Source organism: Eurosta solidaginis, chromosome 4, assembly GCF_040869045.1.
Source record: "Eurosta solidaginis isolate ZX-2024a chromosome 4, ASM4086904v1, whole genome shotgun sequence".
Taxonomy (NCBI): Eukaryota; Metazoa; Arthropoda; class Insecta; order Diptera; family Tephritidae; genus Eurosta; species Eurosta solidaginis.
The window spans coordinates 17,980,851-17,996,806 of record NC_090322.1 but is presented as its reverse complement, the minus strand read 5'-3'; the positions used below and the strand labels follow the sequence as shown (position 1 = coordinate 17,996,806).

Below are 15,956 nucleotides of genomic sequence, written 5' to 3'. Positions count from 1 at the left end.
GAATAGACTTATTGCTAGTTCGCCGATACTTACTATTTATGATGTTGGCAAAGAGCATGAATTGCATACAGATGTTTCAAGTGTAGGACTCGCTGCGATTCTAATGCAGCGTGATGATAATGGAAGCATGAGACCAGTAGCTTATTATAGCAGGGCCTGCGTAGGGGCTGAACGAAATTATCATGCATACGAGCTGGAAGTCTTGGCAGTTGTTGAGGCCTGCCAACGATTCCGAATGTTTTTGTTAGGTAAGAATTTCACCATCGTAACCGACTGTCAGGCGATATCGAGCGCTAAAGCAACAAAACCTATATTAACACAAGTTGCGCGCTGGCTAATCAAGCTCCTCGAATACGATTGTGACATTGTGCCTCGTGCTGGGACTTCAATGACGCATGTCGACGCTATGAGTCGTGCCCCACCAGAGCCAGCACGAAAAGCCGGGGGTGATATACAAACGTTGTTAGTTGAGGATTGGGTGTCAGTCATGCAGCAACAAGATGAAAATCTTAAAACGATTATAGACATTTTGAGGGGAGCAGAGCAATCCGAACATAAGGTTAAAATGAAATCAGAGTATAAATTAACAAATTATCGGCTGTACAAGTTAAATGGCACTAATGAAACTCAACTGGTAGTACCAAAAGGTGTGAGGTGGCGTATGGTGAAACTATGCCACGACGATTGTGGTCATCCGGGGTAGAAGGAAGAATAACAAAGTTGTTAAAAAACTTTTGGTTTCCACGTTTGCGTAATTTTGTGAAAGGATACATTAAATCGTGCATCGAGTGTTGCTACTACCGTCACCCAACTCGAAAACAATGCGAGCTGTATGGAATGGATATTCCGAAGTTACCGTTCCAAGTTCTGCACTTGGATCACCTGGGACCATTTGTGAAGAGCAAGCACGGATACGAATACGTGTTGGTCATTGTCGATGCTCTCACCAGGTATGTGGTTGTTGTCCCAACGAGATCGACGAAAACAAAGGTTGACGCACTGAATCAACTCGCGTTATTTTTCGGTTTACCTCAGAAAATGGTAACAGATCGTGGTACGGCCTTTACGTCGACAGCTTTTACTACGTTCTGTGAAACAAACAGTATCCAACACATCAAGGTAGCAGTGCGTACGCCGCGATCAAATGGGTTGGCCGAGCGAGTTAACCAGGCGATTTTGGCATACTTGAAGCCATCAACTAGTAATCCGAAAGATTGAGATGTACACTTACGTTCGTTACAGTGGACACTTAACACAAGGAAGAATGCCACCACAAAGTTCGCTGCTTTAGATCTTGTGTACGACTTTCCTTTTCGTGACATAAGCGGAAATAAAGTATTGGCAGCGGTTCATGATGACGAGATTCAATTTGTGATGAATGGTAGGCGCAATGATGCAATCCGTAACATCGAAGCCGCTCGAGTTAAATGGAAGGCTAAATTCGATGCTAAGCATATTAAACCCGAACAGTACGATGTGGGCGACTTGGTGCTGTTGACTGCTCCCACGCCTGCCACTGGCGAGTCTCGAAAGCTCCAACCACCGTATAAAGGACCATACGTCATCACTAAGGTCCTGCGATGTGATCGATACGTCGTCGAGGACATCGACGGCCACCAGTGTTCGCAGCGCAAATATTCAACAATTACCACAACTGATAACATGAAGCCATGGTGTGCCTTATTCCCAGAAATTGACGATGATTTGGGTGGCATGGAAGATGATACGAACTAATTCAAAACTCGGGACGAGTTAAGCAGCAGTAGAGGCCGAGCTGTCACCCTTAAATAAATCATATACTTACTTTTCATATTCTTACTCTATTTAGTTTCTCTCATTTCTCATTTATATACACATACACACACATACTCTCTCATATTGTATTACACACCAGAATTGTACTATTTTGTATTTGAAGTTAGTTCTTGTTTGATATTCTATAAAATTAGTCATCGTGACAATATATTCTTCCTAGCGGTATATGGTCAAATACTGTAGCTAAACTGGTTTGTGGGTTTGCAAATTGCAATAGCAATATACTATTTTTCTCTATTTTCTAAGAAAACAATTCTTCTAAACACAATAGTTTGTAATTACAGTCAATTAACGTAGGCTCTGTATGTAGTTTGTAGCTTTTTAGACAGCAAAGAAAATTGAATTTCAATACAAATCTGCTCAAGTAAAATAGAATTCAACCTTCCAAAGCAATTTCAATCTTTTACCAATTCCCTGCAAATAGGCCGATAGGCTAATCAAGGTCCTTCAATCACTCCTGCATTTATATCTCGCCAAAGACTGTCAAAACATCAGCTGTAAAAACCTGTAGCCCGATGGAGGCTTTCAATCTTTTTGTGGGGAGGAAATTAATAACCTCTGAAGAGTTTCTACCAATGAACATATTTTTTTGGTCACGGATGAATAGAAAAAGCCTGAATCGCTGCAGGACGATGCCATGGAAATGGACGTAATTTTATCGAAATTCCTGGAATTAGGAATCTCCAACGGAATTTTCGATATACCTATGTACTTTGATGTATTTAAATTTAAATGACTTAAACTCTTAAAAAAATAAAACAATAAACAAAAATAAAATAGACCTTGGATTTTAATGTCTGTTCATCTTATACATTAGTAATATTTTTTTGTTAAATGTCTGGGCTGTGGGATTAGAAATATGAAAACTCGAATTCGAATCTCAGCAAGAGGGGAGAATCAAATTTCTAATTTAAACAAGTAAAGTAAGTAAGTTCGGGTGTAACCGAACATTATATACTGTGAGCTTCAATTGTACATTTCATTTCAGATAAATTACTTTTCTACATAACACGTGGCACCGCCCCTTTAAAAGAAAAATTACTCCCCATTTCCTCTTACAGTAAAACTTGATAAGTGAAATACCTATCATTGATTCAAAACTATTTTTTGCTAAGTTATAGCTTATTATTCTAATCTACGACCCTTTTAAACTTGTTCTATATCTAAGTTGCCGTGGTCTTTAACCGATACCGTCCATTTTTACTAGACATATTTTCTGCTATAAGGAAAATATGTGTACACAACTTCATTACGATATGTTAATTTTTCTTCGAGTTATGGCTCCCGAAACATAGAAAATTGCTTAGTCATAAAAGGGGCGGTGTCACGCCCATTTTATAAAATTTGAAGTTTTTCCTATTTATTGTTATAAATCTACTTTGAAAATGAAATACCATTGATATAAAGCTCTTTTTTGCAAAGATATAGCATATTTTATTCGTCCACGACCCTTTTAAAAATCTTTTATAGAAAAGTGGGCGTGGTCCTTAACCGATTTCGTTAATTTTTCTTCAAAGCATTCCTTATAGTAAAGGCAACCTCTCTGCCGAATTTTGTTACGATAGGTTTAACGATTTTTGATTTATGATTAATAATATTTGTAAAATTGATTTTATCACAAGTGGGCGGTGCCAGGCCCATTTTAAAAAAAAAATTTTCAAATTTTTATCAAGAGTCTCAATATCAGTCCACACGTCAAATTTCAACATTCTAGGTATATAATTTACTAAATAATCAGGTTTTTTGTGTTTTCCAAAATGTTATATATATAAAAAGTGTGCGTGGTTATCATTCGATTTCCCTCATATTCAATACCAATCTATTCTGGGTCCAGATAAGCCCGTGTACCAAATTTGGTGAAGATATCTCAATATTTACTCTAGTTATCGTGTTAACGGAGAGACGGACGGACATGGCTCAATCAAATTGTTTTCGATACTGATGATTTTGATATATGGAAGTCTATATCTATCTCGATTCCTTTATACATGTACAACCAACCGTTATCCAATCAAAGTTAATATAATCAGTGTGCAAAGCATGCTGAGTATAAAAATACAAAGACATCCAATCAAATCTTTGGCGGTTAAAGAATAGGTCTAATGACAGCTGGTATATTTAATTCTTTTTAGTTTTTCTGTCATAATAAAGTATAATAATTTAATAAAAAACTAAAACTCACTAAAACTTATAAAATAAAATAAAGTAAAATAATATAATATGTTTTCAACTAGCGAGACAGACTCATTTGCTTTCCTTTCTTTTTCCTTTTTTCTCTAATATCAATAGCTAAAACAATGAAAGGACGGGAAGAAACGGAAGCAAGCGAAACTAAAGGAAAGGAATGAAAAGGAAACGAAAGGAATAAAAATTAAGAAAAATTGAGAATAGAGATAAGACAGCGGAAAAGAAAAAAGAAAAGAAAAGAAAAGGAAACTATGCGCTTTTACAAGGCGTCATGTTCAAAACATGATTGAAAATAAACGATATGTCCAAAAAACTAATATTTTATTTTCTCTGCAAAAACTTTTATCAACAATATTATTTTAAGAAAAAATTTCAATTCGAAAAAGAAAAGCTCTGTCTTATAATAAACTATATTAAACAGAGTTTAAACCACATAATTTATTTGAATACACAGAGCGATTTTTCAGCACACTGCTGTACATCATATTTTTAGCAATTCATAATATAGCTGTCAAAACGGGTTTTTTTGTTCTTTAAAACCTGTGTTTTTCCTGAGATGGGGTTTGGATTAAGGCTCTTTTGCAGAGCGGCAAGTTAAGCTTTTAACTCAGATTTAACCTAACACATGATGGAATGATAGAAGGTGAAGGATGTTTTGACATCTGTCAAATCGACCGCCCTTAGCTCCAGGTTGTATTTTGGAAGCACATGAGAATGCGGAAGGAGGGCCCCTTTTTGAAATGGTACTTAAATTCCTACTTTTTCAATAATGCTAAAATACAGAAAGGAGTGTATTTTGCTTGATTTTTACGCAATTTCATTCCAAAAATTATAAAATGAAGATTGCTTTTTTAAATTTTGAAACGTTTGCAGCTTATAAATTTCTTTTGAACGCATCAATTTTACTGGTAATATTCTAGGACAGGGGTCGAATGCTAATAAACGATCAAAAATGTCGGCAGAGGTGTCAAAAGACACGTTTTTACTTCGGAATCAATAACCTGAAAGATTTCACTGATGCCAAAAAATATTTCCAAGAAAAAAAAATTTAAAATTTTGTGCACAAAAGTTTTCTTCCAAAAAGAGACTTGGATCCTACCCCGGGTTTTGCAGCGACCCAGGGTTATTGTTCCGGTTATTGGTACCGAGGTCAAAACGTGCCTTTTGAACACTCTCTGACAGTGTACTCCTCTTCTGGAGTATGATGGGAAAAGTTATTTAACACACAACAGGAGGACGGACAAGGCAGGAGGTATACTAAGTTAGGTTAGGTTGGGTGGTAGCTTCCCTGATAGGGGAAGCTCACTTGGACAACATGACGGTCCGTTGTGATACCACATATTATAAACTAAACTAACGGTGACGTAGATATATAACTACTTAGAGAATCGTTGGATAGCAACGATAAAGTTCCGAATGATCCCGATCTCAACCTTGGATAGCTCCTCGGGATATCCAAGTGAGTCACGACCGAAATACTTTCGCCTAGTTCTGGCAAAAGCTGGGCAATCAAGCATAAAGTGATTTGGTGATTCCACCTCGTCATCCTCCATACAGCTGCAGCAGGATGGAATGACCATTGATAGGTGAGCCTTAGTGAACCCAATTATTCAGCAGACCTCCTACCATCCACTTCCGGCCAGAAAGATCTTGCTACCCTGCAAGACATAGTGTCCGCCCAACGTTTGCTGAGCTGACTCGAGGCCCAACTATGGAAGAGCAATCCACAGGTGGCTAGCGGAATCCCGAAATCCCTACAGCCCCCATCATCCGTTTCAGTTGTACCGATTCGGGCTAAGAGATCCGCTTGACAGTTACCCGGAATATCACTATGGCCCGGGACCCAGATAATCTTAATTGTAAAATAATTCGATGCAATCGCAAGTGAGGTCAGGCACTCCCAGACCACCCTCGATCGCACTGTAGTTGAGCGGTATACTAATTTGGTGGAATATTAATTGAGGTTCTGGCTTTAGTCTTGATCCCTTAAATCTGAATTGTTTGAACTGTGAAATCAGTTTTGGTAACCTATCATTGAATTCGACGCTGCGGCGAACTTTAGGCAGGGGCTCCGAAGCCGAATAGATCGTGTACACATCTGGCCAAGCCTTCGCTGACAGTAAAGATACCAAGCGAGCTGCTTGTGCATGTTCTAACGAGCATAGCGTCTTCATTATATAGCGCACGTTGTTGCTTTAACGACAAAGACAATCCCCAAATGCTTTGGGGGAATGTTGGGTGTTGATAGTCCCTTGTTGGCTATAGATTCGGTTCGTTCCACTAAGGTTCTAGCACGACCATCTCACACGGTTGAAAATATTCGAATAGCCATTCACCTGGAAATGATCATCATGTGCGGCTGACTTATAGATCAATGGGGCATTGTACAAAGGCGTAATGTAACCATAAACCCCGTCATGGGCTTTATTTTTTTTTAGAAAAAACGATTTAAAGGATAAAAACTAATAAAAAAGGGGTTTGTAAGGGCGTTCAAGATGGCGACGTTAGAGCGAGAAACTGCTTAGATCCGTCACCTTCTACCATTCCATCATGACCAAACATCAGGGGTTAAACTCATACATTTTTTACAAATTTTTTAAATTAGCTCTAAGCTAAAAAAATAACTTGCCGTTCTGCAAATGGGCCTAAAAATACTAAGGCCGTGTTTAAATTTGAACATACTCGACGTTTTAGTAGCCAAAAATTTGTTAGATTAGTTGCAAAATTTAATCATCGCTTCCTTTTAATATCAAAAAATAAACTCGTTTTTTTATTGTTGTTGTTGTTGTAGCAATAAGGTTACTCCTCGAAGGCTTTGGGGAGTGTTATCGGTGTGATGGTCCTTTGCCAGATACAGATCCGGCACGCTCCGGTAACACAGCACCATTAAGGTGCTAGCCCGACCATCTCGGGAACGATTTATGTGGCCACATTAAACCTTCAGGCCATCCCTCCCTCCCCACACCAAGTTCCATGAGGAGCTTGGGGTCGCCAGAGCCTCGTCTGTTAGTGAAACAGGATTCGCCGCGGATAGGTGAGGCTGACAATTGGGTTTGGAGAAGCTATATATTGCGCTGGCAACCTGAAGGGTTGCGCTACACAGCCCCTTGAATCTGGTATTTTAGTCTCCTCTTACGACAGGCATATCTACCGCGGGTATATTCTGACCCCCTAACCCGCTGGGGGGTTTATTGCCTTGATTACTTGGGTTTGTTTTTTTTTTTTCAGATACAAAAACATACGTGACAAGAACTATCAATACCCGTGCGATATTTGTGGCAAACATTTTAAAAGAACATCGCACTTAAATAGACATAAACAAAGTCATAGCGACGAAAAGCCCCATAAATGTGATTTATGTGAAAAGCGGTAAGTTATCATAAAAATCCTCGTCTTAATATATTTCACCAAATTTTTTCTAACTTTATTTTCCGCCTGTATTAAATAGGTTTACACAAGCTGCGACCCTAAAGGACCATATGCGTACTCACACCGGTGAAAAACCATATAAATGCAAATACTGCGAACGGTGCTTTGCTACAAGATGTGTACTGTATACGCATTTACGTGTAAATCATCTTGGTGATAATATACACAGATGTGAGTTTTGTCCCTTAGCTTTTCGTTTGGCTTCAGAGCTACGGGTACACTCAACTACGCATAAAGACGAAGATCCAGAGACGCATGAGCGAAATATGGCAGCTTTGAGGGAAGAAGAGGCTAAATTGAAAGTAAATAGGTAAAATGGCATTCATAAACTCCTTAGACTGTGATCTTATATTAAGGTTAAATACTCCGTAATGCGTGGAGTCCAGGGCCGGTATTGTGTTATACGATCCGTGACCGAAAACAATTTTTGTCATCGCAATGTCTCTTAAATGGTGGATGGGATTAAAGAAATATGCTAAATAGTGGCTACGTGTACGAGTACTAATTATAATTCATTCTAATTTTTATGCTTGAAACACAATGCCCTGACGCCGCGAAATAAACGCGATGAACTTCGCCTAGTCAAAAATAGAGTCCCCGTAATTACATGAAGGTGGACACAATGAAAGCCAAGAGCGAAATTTACGCGGGCGATGACGAGAAACATCCCAAGGGTTGCTGCTGTTCAATTTTTTTAAGTATAAAAAAAGAAAACATAATATCCAAAAACAAATGTTTGGTTTTTTTTTTACATATAATTCTTAATTTTACTGCCAAAACACGTTCAGAAAGATTGGGAGGGATATCGAGAGACGTGTTTCGGTATCATTATTAATAAACCGCCATCTATTGATTAATATTAGCCGTGTTTTTTTTACATCTATAGACGTTTAGCTTAAACTTTATATGGACTGCTAAACGTCAAACTTTAAATACATCTCTGAAATTGCTGCGCATAAAATTTGTACCACTAAATTTCAATACGCATAATACTCAGATGTAACTGAAATATGTGTCTATGTTTCACCCTATACACTAATTCTATGTATTCTATGCGTGTCCACTATTCATTGCAACTGATTCAGCTATATGTTATACATTATGGCCACCAGAGGTTTGTGTCTCCGATTTTAGGTACACCCTGTTCTGTAGCTAGTTATTTAACCACTACCGCTGGATGGGTCTCCTAAGCATTATCTAAGCGAGGATAAGCGTTTCTTTACGCGCAAACGTAAACATATACGCTTGTAAAAAAACACGGCTATTATTAAAAACTAAAAGGTAATTAGCACAAACATTTGCTAAATTTTCGTTTTTTCAATCAATGTTTTCAACTAACCGGGTACATGCGCTGTCAAAAATTTAAACTCATACAAGCTTATGGAAACGTACGTAACGTTCGCCATGTATACTGTATAAACTGTATTTTTTAAATTAAAGGGTTGTAATATTAATGTTCGTACTCCGGATTAACACAACTCTTTATATTTTGGGCGTGTTTTAGCCGTCAAGTGCTAAAGCAAAGAATTAAAAAAGTTTTAATTCTTTCCATCTTTATTTCTAAATAATGGCCACTCTGAATAAACAGCGTCAATTTCGTTGTGTTTTAAGTAGACGAAATTTCTGGGCGACGCGGCGTATGTAGTCGTCGATCGGCAATGTGTTTCAAGCATTACGAATAGCTTGACAAAATCATATTTGAGTGAAAGCGTTGATCGTATTACACGATACGTCCCCAGTTAAAAAGTCAGCATGTCTTGAAGTAATTTTATTTAAAAATATCAATTTTGTTTTTTTATTTACCATTTTCTTCACAAAATTTCGTTAAAGATGGGGTTTTTGTGCATTATGATCTGGGTTCCGCGCTTAAGTATTAAATTGCAAAAATAATTATTGTCCTATTGGTATTTTTATTTAAAGTGGGTAACTCTTTATACTGACAAAATTTAGGTAAAACCTAATCGAATATGCAATATCATTTTCACTACGTCTCCATGTAAAACTTAAAATGTTGAGATTTATTTAATCTCAATTTTAACCTACGCTGCATCCACTTCAAGTTTATTTGACGGATAATTTTTTTATATTGGAAAAATTATAAAGAAGAAGCACTAGATTTTATTTTTTAAGTTGTCAAACCCAAAATAATTAAAAGATTTTGGAAAATAAAAAACACATTTAGGCCATTCACAAGGTCGTCTTCGTCGAACGTGCTATGATTTGAAAACCCTCATGAATGATTTGCTGTTGCTTTTCATATAAAAGTTGGATTTAAAAATACAATTCAGCTGGTGCACAACTATTGCGTGAAAGATTTTTATATTTTTGTAGCTCGTAGAAGAGTATAAGAGGTGCTATCACTTTTTATGCTACGCCTCTGCTCTATGCTCTGTTTATGTTCAGAGCTGGAGTAATGTAGCATGTTCAATCACTACCTGAAACATATATCTCAAGTATGTAAGTTTAATACAATTATAACTATTTTCGAAATTTCAAGGCCCTAGCTCATCGGAAATTGACATAACTTGACCACAAAATATTCAAGCGCCACCAAGCGAAATTTCTTTTCCTTGTGTCGCGTTATCATCGGGTTCTGAAGTATATTCCAACTTTCAAGATTCTACCTTCACAGAGAGCTACTCAAAAACAGATTGCAAGATTGCGCACTTTTGTATTGAAATTTGCGGTCAACCATTAAACGGAACTTATAAAAAAGAAATAAACAAATTTAAATTGACTACATTATCAAATCGTGACTCTCTTTATACATATTAACAGTGCTTCCGCTGTTCACTATTATATCAATGTTATCATCTGTATTTAACCCTTAAATGCCTAAATTATCAAATTTGATACCGGTCACTTAAATAAAATTCCTGAATTGCATTTTACTTGTTTTTGGCATTTGAATGCATGCCTGGCATCACTACATAATACCCTCTGAGCAAGAATTAAGAAATAAACGAACATTGCTAATCTTGTTCAAATAACGGAACATTTTGTTTTCGGATCTAATTGATCGAGTGACACATTTTTGTAAAAAGGTTAGAGGAATAAATCTTAAACGGTCTTAGATATTCTAAAAAATAAAAATAACTGCGAGGTAGGTCTATATCTTAGTTTTAGTAAAATATAATTATGTTTGGCAAAGGCATATATTCTTGCAAAAGGTCTACCAATATCCTTGAGTATCAAATTTGATACTTCAGGCATTACATACTACATAAAATCGACTTGGCTATTTCTCTGCTAAGAATATATTACGCTTTTATTATCACAATCATGCATCTCCTTTCGTGGGTTCGTAGTTGAAAATAAGTTTTTTGATAACTATTTAAGATATTTATAAGATATGAAGCCAGAAGAGATCGAAGCATTTTTGAGACAGCTAGAAAATGGTGAAATTTTGGAGGATGAAGCCAGTGAAAATGAAGAAATATCGATTACTATTCGAAGCGGGAAGACGCTCAGTCGGATCTTGAACACGAAGAGGAGGATTGTGCAGAAGGTTCTGCCACAGATCCTGAATTAGATGTAGATTCATCTTTACAGCTTCAACTTTCTAGTACACCCAGAGTAGAGCACATCGAGCAAAGATCAGAATCTCCCGAGAATAGTAACAGCTGTAATACTCGAAGCAAAATGGATTCAAGTGTCTTGGCTACTGGCGATAGGAGAGATATCGGGCGATATGACTCTGCTATGTTAGCTGATTTCCTAGGCTTTAGTAGCGGGACCACTTTGGCCATTTTGCATTTTCTTGAATGACAAAGGTGGAAAGAGACAGGTTGAAGACGTGTGCTAAATATTTGAAACCCTCTTTCCCTAGGCTTTTAAGCATCGGCATAGCTATGCCGTCTGGGCCTACTGCTTTGGATTGTTTAGCATGACCGATGGCATCCTCAACCTCTTTGGCGGTGATGGTAATTGGAGACGAGCTGAATTTGTGTTTATGTGCGTGTCTGTTGGCCCTCCGTCTAACTTTGCCGACTGAAGAATGCATTATATATTGTCGCATCCGACATTTGTCATTGTGCTTAGACGGATTCGATAGGGACTTTACGGTGGACCAAAGCTTACCTACACCGGCAGAGAAGTTACAACCACTTAGGTGATCCTCCCATTTCGCCCGCTTGTGTTCATCCACACACATATCATCGAAAAGAAAATTTATAAAAGTTGACCACATATTTTCGCTTGTAACAAACGGATTTTTGTGTGAATTATGTGATATAAAATTACATATATTAATATACATAATAACCCTACAAAAATTGTTGGATTACGTGTTCCATTTTCTTCATGTCGGAGTACTCTAACAATACTCCTTTGCAATGCGTTTGTGGACCACCATCAGCCGATCATTGCTCGTTTTTTAACGACCGTCATCACGACACGATGACGATCGAACAGAGTTGCCAAAAGTAAAATGTTGCATACAAATAACTGATAACAAAATTTTACTATGGCAACTCTGATAAAATGCGCACTGGTTTTATGTATACATACTATAGTATAGAGAAATATTAGTTTCTTTATTCACGCAAATGCTAAATAACATAAGAATATTCGTAGTAAAAAATATAAAAGTTGTATTTCCCCTCTTTATTTACTTTCATTTTAAATTAAATTCACTCCCATAATTCTTTCCGACACAATTCCTCTTTAGTACTTTGGCATATGATCCTCTGTGGGTGCTCCATGGAGTACAACAGTGAAAGTACTCTCACGTATGTACTCTATGGAATACTCACAAACAAAGCGAGAGTGGGATCATCTACTCCTCTCCTAGGACATCGAAATGTTAATTGGAGCAAATTTTTTGTATGAATACAGATTAGATTTGGAGCAGTCCTATACTCCCAAAGGAGTATTCCTTACATTATTTATAGAGTCCTCGCGTTTTTTGAAGGGAAGTTGTTAATTGAATGTACACTACATAAACCGTTGTGGCCTTTAACAACCTCTACACAAATAAGAAAACCAATACCATTTCAAAATCATAACTGCCATTGCAAAACACAAATACCAATACAAAGATGCTTTCTATATAATTCAAGTACAACAACTAGAAGTTCAGGTATGTTAATTGATTAAAGTTTCTTCAAATAAATATTGCCGGTGAACGAAGATCAGACAATTCAAACTACTAGAGTGGCATTAAATCTGTACAACCATTAAATGGATTCGTTTTAAAAATCTTTACAATTAATTATTTATTAATTTTAATAATTTTTTATTAAAATTAATTTTATATAAATACAATTTTTATTTTTTAATATTGAATTCAATTCTTTCAGTTATAATTTAAATTAAAATTTTAAACGTTTTAAATTTTCAAATTTATTTTAAAATTATTTTTATATTTTAACAATTTTAATATAAAGTATTTAAACTTACTTATCTAATATATAAAATTCTTCTGTCACGGTTTTAGAGGCTGAACTCCTCCGAAACGGCTGAACCGATTCTCATGAAATTTTGTGAGCATATTGGATAGGTCTGAGAATCGGCCAACGTCTACCTTTTTTTTCGCTACGTGTCTAGCGTCTTGAGATCAAAACGTGGACCCGGGTACCCCTACAAGGTGTTTATACAATATGGATGTCAAATAAAAGCTGTTGATGAGTGCTATAGTACAGGATAATTTTCATACAACTGGGAGGCTAGGGTCTCGAGTTATAGCCCAAAACGTGGACCCGGGTACCCCTAGAATGTGTTTATACAATATGGATATCAAATCAAAACTGTTGATGAGTGCTATAGTACAGGTTAATTTTCATACAACTGGGAGGCTGGGGTCTCGAGATATAGCCCAAAACGTGGCCCCGGGTACCCCTAGAATGTGTTTATACAATATGGAAGTTAAAGGACTATAGTCCTTGTTTTATAAAAAAATTAATTTGTTGGGCCAACTCGCCCAACCAACAACACAAGTTCAAATAGTCTTTTACAAGTATATTTTAATTCAATTAATTCACAATTATAACTAAGATTAATTTACTGTTAACTCTAATGCGTCCCGAACTCGACTGCCGGCTCTGCCGCAACTGCTCCCATATATAGCCAATCAACAAGCCGCGACGCGCCTCTTGCGTAACTTGTTGACAGCCCGCTGTGTGAGAATGTTGAAGTCGGTTTCTTCCCACAGGTGCTGTATGTGTGCATTTCCAAATCATGTGTAATAGAATTTAGCTGACTGTGCGTCTGGAGTAGTTTCGTAGCATGAGTGTTAATTGCCGTCACTAACCATGGCCTTGAATTAAGGTGTTAGGTTGCCATGCGCGGCCGTATGTAGTGAGAACCATAATTTGCAGGTGTTAGTTGCCGTCACTAACCATGGCCTTGAATTATTGTTGGGTTGCCATGCGCAGCCGTATGTTGTGGGAAATATAATTTGCTGACTCGGCGCGCGTGTACTGGCCATACGTGGGAATGTTGCGATAAGGGCAACAGGCGCGTGTTAACTCTTCCCCCTTTAAAGATCTGCGTCCCGCAGATTAGGATTTGGACAAGTGTCCTCTTTATGTTGTCTTCTAATGGATAGTCGCAATTCCGGGAATTTTGGCCCCGTTGTTAATTTCCTCCAAATTATCCAAATCATGAGTAGGAGCAGAAGTAGCCCTAAAGTTTCCGACGCCGTGAACCAATTTGTTTTGTGCCTCAGGTACCTCAAGAGCTTAACATTGCCGATTGTCATCTCGTGTACAAGATTGAGGTTAACTGCAAGGCTTTTATTTGCAATAGTAGATAGCACAGGGGGGAATATTTGAACTCCTGAACTACTCATACTCCAGTAGGTTCTGTCACCAATTCGGATCGTTTCATTGTCCAGTTGAAGGATGTAAGAGCCGCTCAAGTGATTGGGAGCATCACCCGACCACACGGTGTTATTGAAATTGTCTAAGAGAATCGTGTCTTCCTGGATCACCTCGATCGTTGAGTCATTGCAATTGATGTACCGACAACTAGTTTTACCACCTTTGAGCAGACGTGGCAGACAGTCGTCCTCTCGAAGTAAGTCCAGCGCTTTTTGCTTGCATACCATTGCGCTTGTAAGGTGGGTGCAGCTATCCTTGATACCATACGTTTGCTCTTTGTTGATTAAGACTGTGCTGTACTTCAGGTCTATGCGATGTCCGTCTTTTACAATTGCTCTGGTGATCAGATGGTTAAATCTCGTTTGGGCCACCTTTGGCATGGACACAACGTAGAGTAGCATCGTGCCGTTGGTGTAGATTGAAGGTTCGCTGAATTCTATTGCTTCGATCACATTGCTGTATGGAAGGACATCTACTTCGCTTATAAGTCCATTGATCTCTTCTTTGTCTAGTAGGTTGCTGTTGAAAATACCTGCCTTAGCCATCTGGCAGGCCTGCACCAGTTCGTTCATATCGTCCTTCAGGATCATGACTTTCTGAAGGATTTCTTGTGAAAGCTTTATCAGATGATTCTGGCCAATGATGTCATTCGTGTTGGTTACGATGCCGTTGACAACCTGCAATAACTCATGAGTTTTCTTAAATATTTCAGAGTTTACCTTGTATTGTTGGTTATTGTTAGATACTAGCGTGTCTTGGGCTCGTAGGAGCTCATCCCAGTCGGAAGCGTCGGGGGAACCGGCTATCCATTTCCAAGCCGATCCTATCCAGTTGATTGATCGCTTGATTCTCTTGTTTTTTGGGCCTTTTAACTCCTCGAGCTGCGTTTGGATTTTACTCAAGTGGAAAGAAATGACGTCTGTGAGGTCGTTCGTTTCATCTAGTTTCTTGACTTCAATTTCCAGGCGGTTTGCTATTTCCTCATAACGGGCTAGGTTGATAACATGAATTAATTTGAAGTAGCAATTGATTATCCAGCCGTACCCATCACGTACGCTTACCATGGGCGAGTCGAGATCGAATACCACATATGCTTGTGCGGGTGCACAGAGGCAGATTCTAGGAGTCGGAGTACACATAATTCTAATAACTAGTGAAATACATAGTTAACTATTGCTATTAAAAAATTTACATTTCAAAGTTTAAGTACTAGTCTAAGTAAATTTCAAATTTCATTTTAATTTAGGTAGATTTTAGATTTCAAATTGTAATTAACATTTCAAGTATAAAGTAGACTATTTTTAAATCCTACTGCTATACCTAATGAGTGGAGTCCGGGTCGGCAAGGGTTTGACAGGATTTTACGAGGACCCAGGAGTGATGTTAAAAGTGGAATTTTTCTGACAGTTAGTTTTCAGTAATTAATTTAGTAAGTTAGTTGTTAGTTTTTGTTAGATTTATATTTTTTCTTTTTTTGTTACTTTTTTTGTAAGTTAGTTAGCTTTAGGTTTTTGTTAGTATTAGTATTTTTCGAGGAATGTTTCCCCTTTTTTTGTTTTTTTTTTGTTTTCTTTTGCGGCTTTTAGCGCCTTTTATTTGTGAGATCATGTTTCTCTCTCAAATAATTCTTTAACTTTTGTTCTTTTGTTCTTTTTTTTTGTTTTGTATTGGAATGCAGGCATAAACTCAGATGACATGACGAAG

At 37.5% G+C, this 15,956-nt stretch overlaps 1 protein-coding gene across 1 annotated transcript in view; it reads left to right on the top strand.

The window, feature by feature from the left end:
* LOC137248415 (uncharacterized) overlaps nt 1-15,956 on the top strand; it is a 277,648-nt gene that overhangs the window by 233,643 nt on the left and 28,049 nt on the right. Inside the window, exons 30-31 of the mRNA XM_067779354.1 lie at nt 7,231-7,371; nt 7,451-7,741. Coding sequence (XP_067635455.1) covers nt 7,231-7,371; nt 7,451-7,741 — 432 coding nt within the window. The remainder of the gene's footprint in view (nt 1-7,230; nt 7,372-7,450; nt 7,742-15,956) is intronic.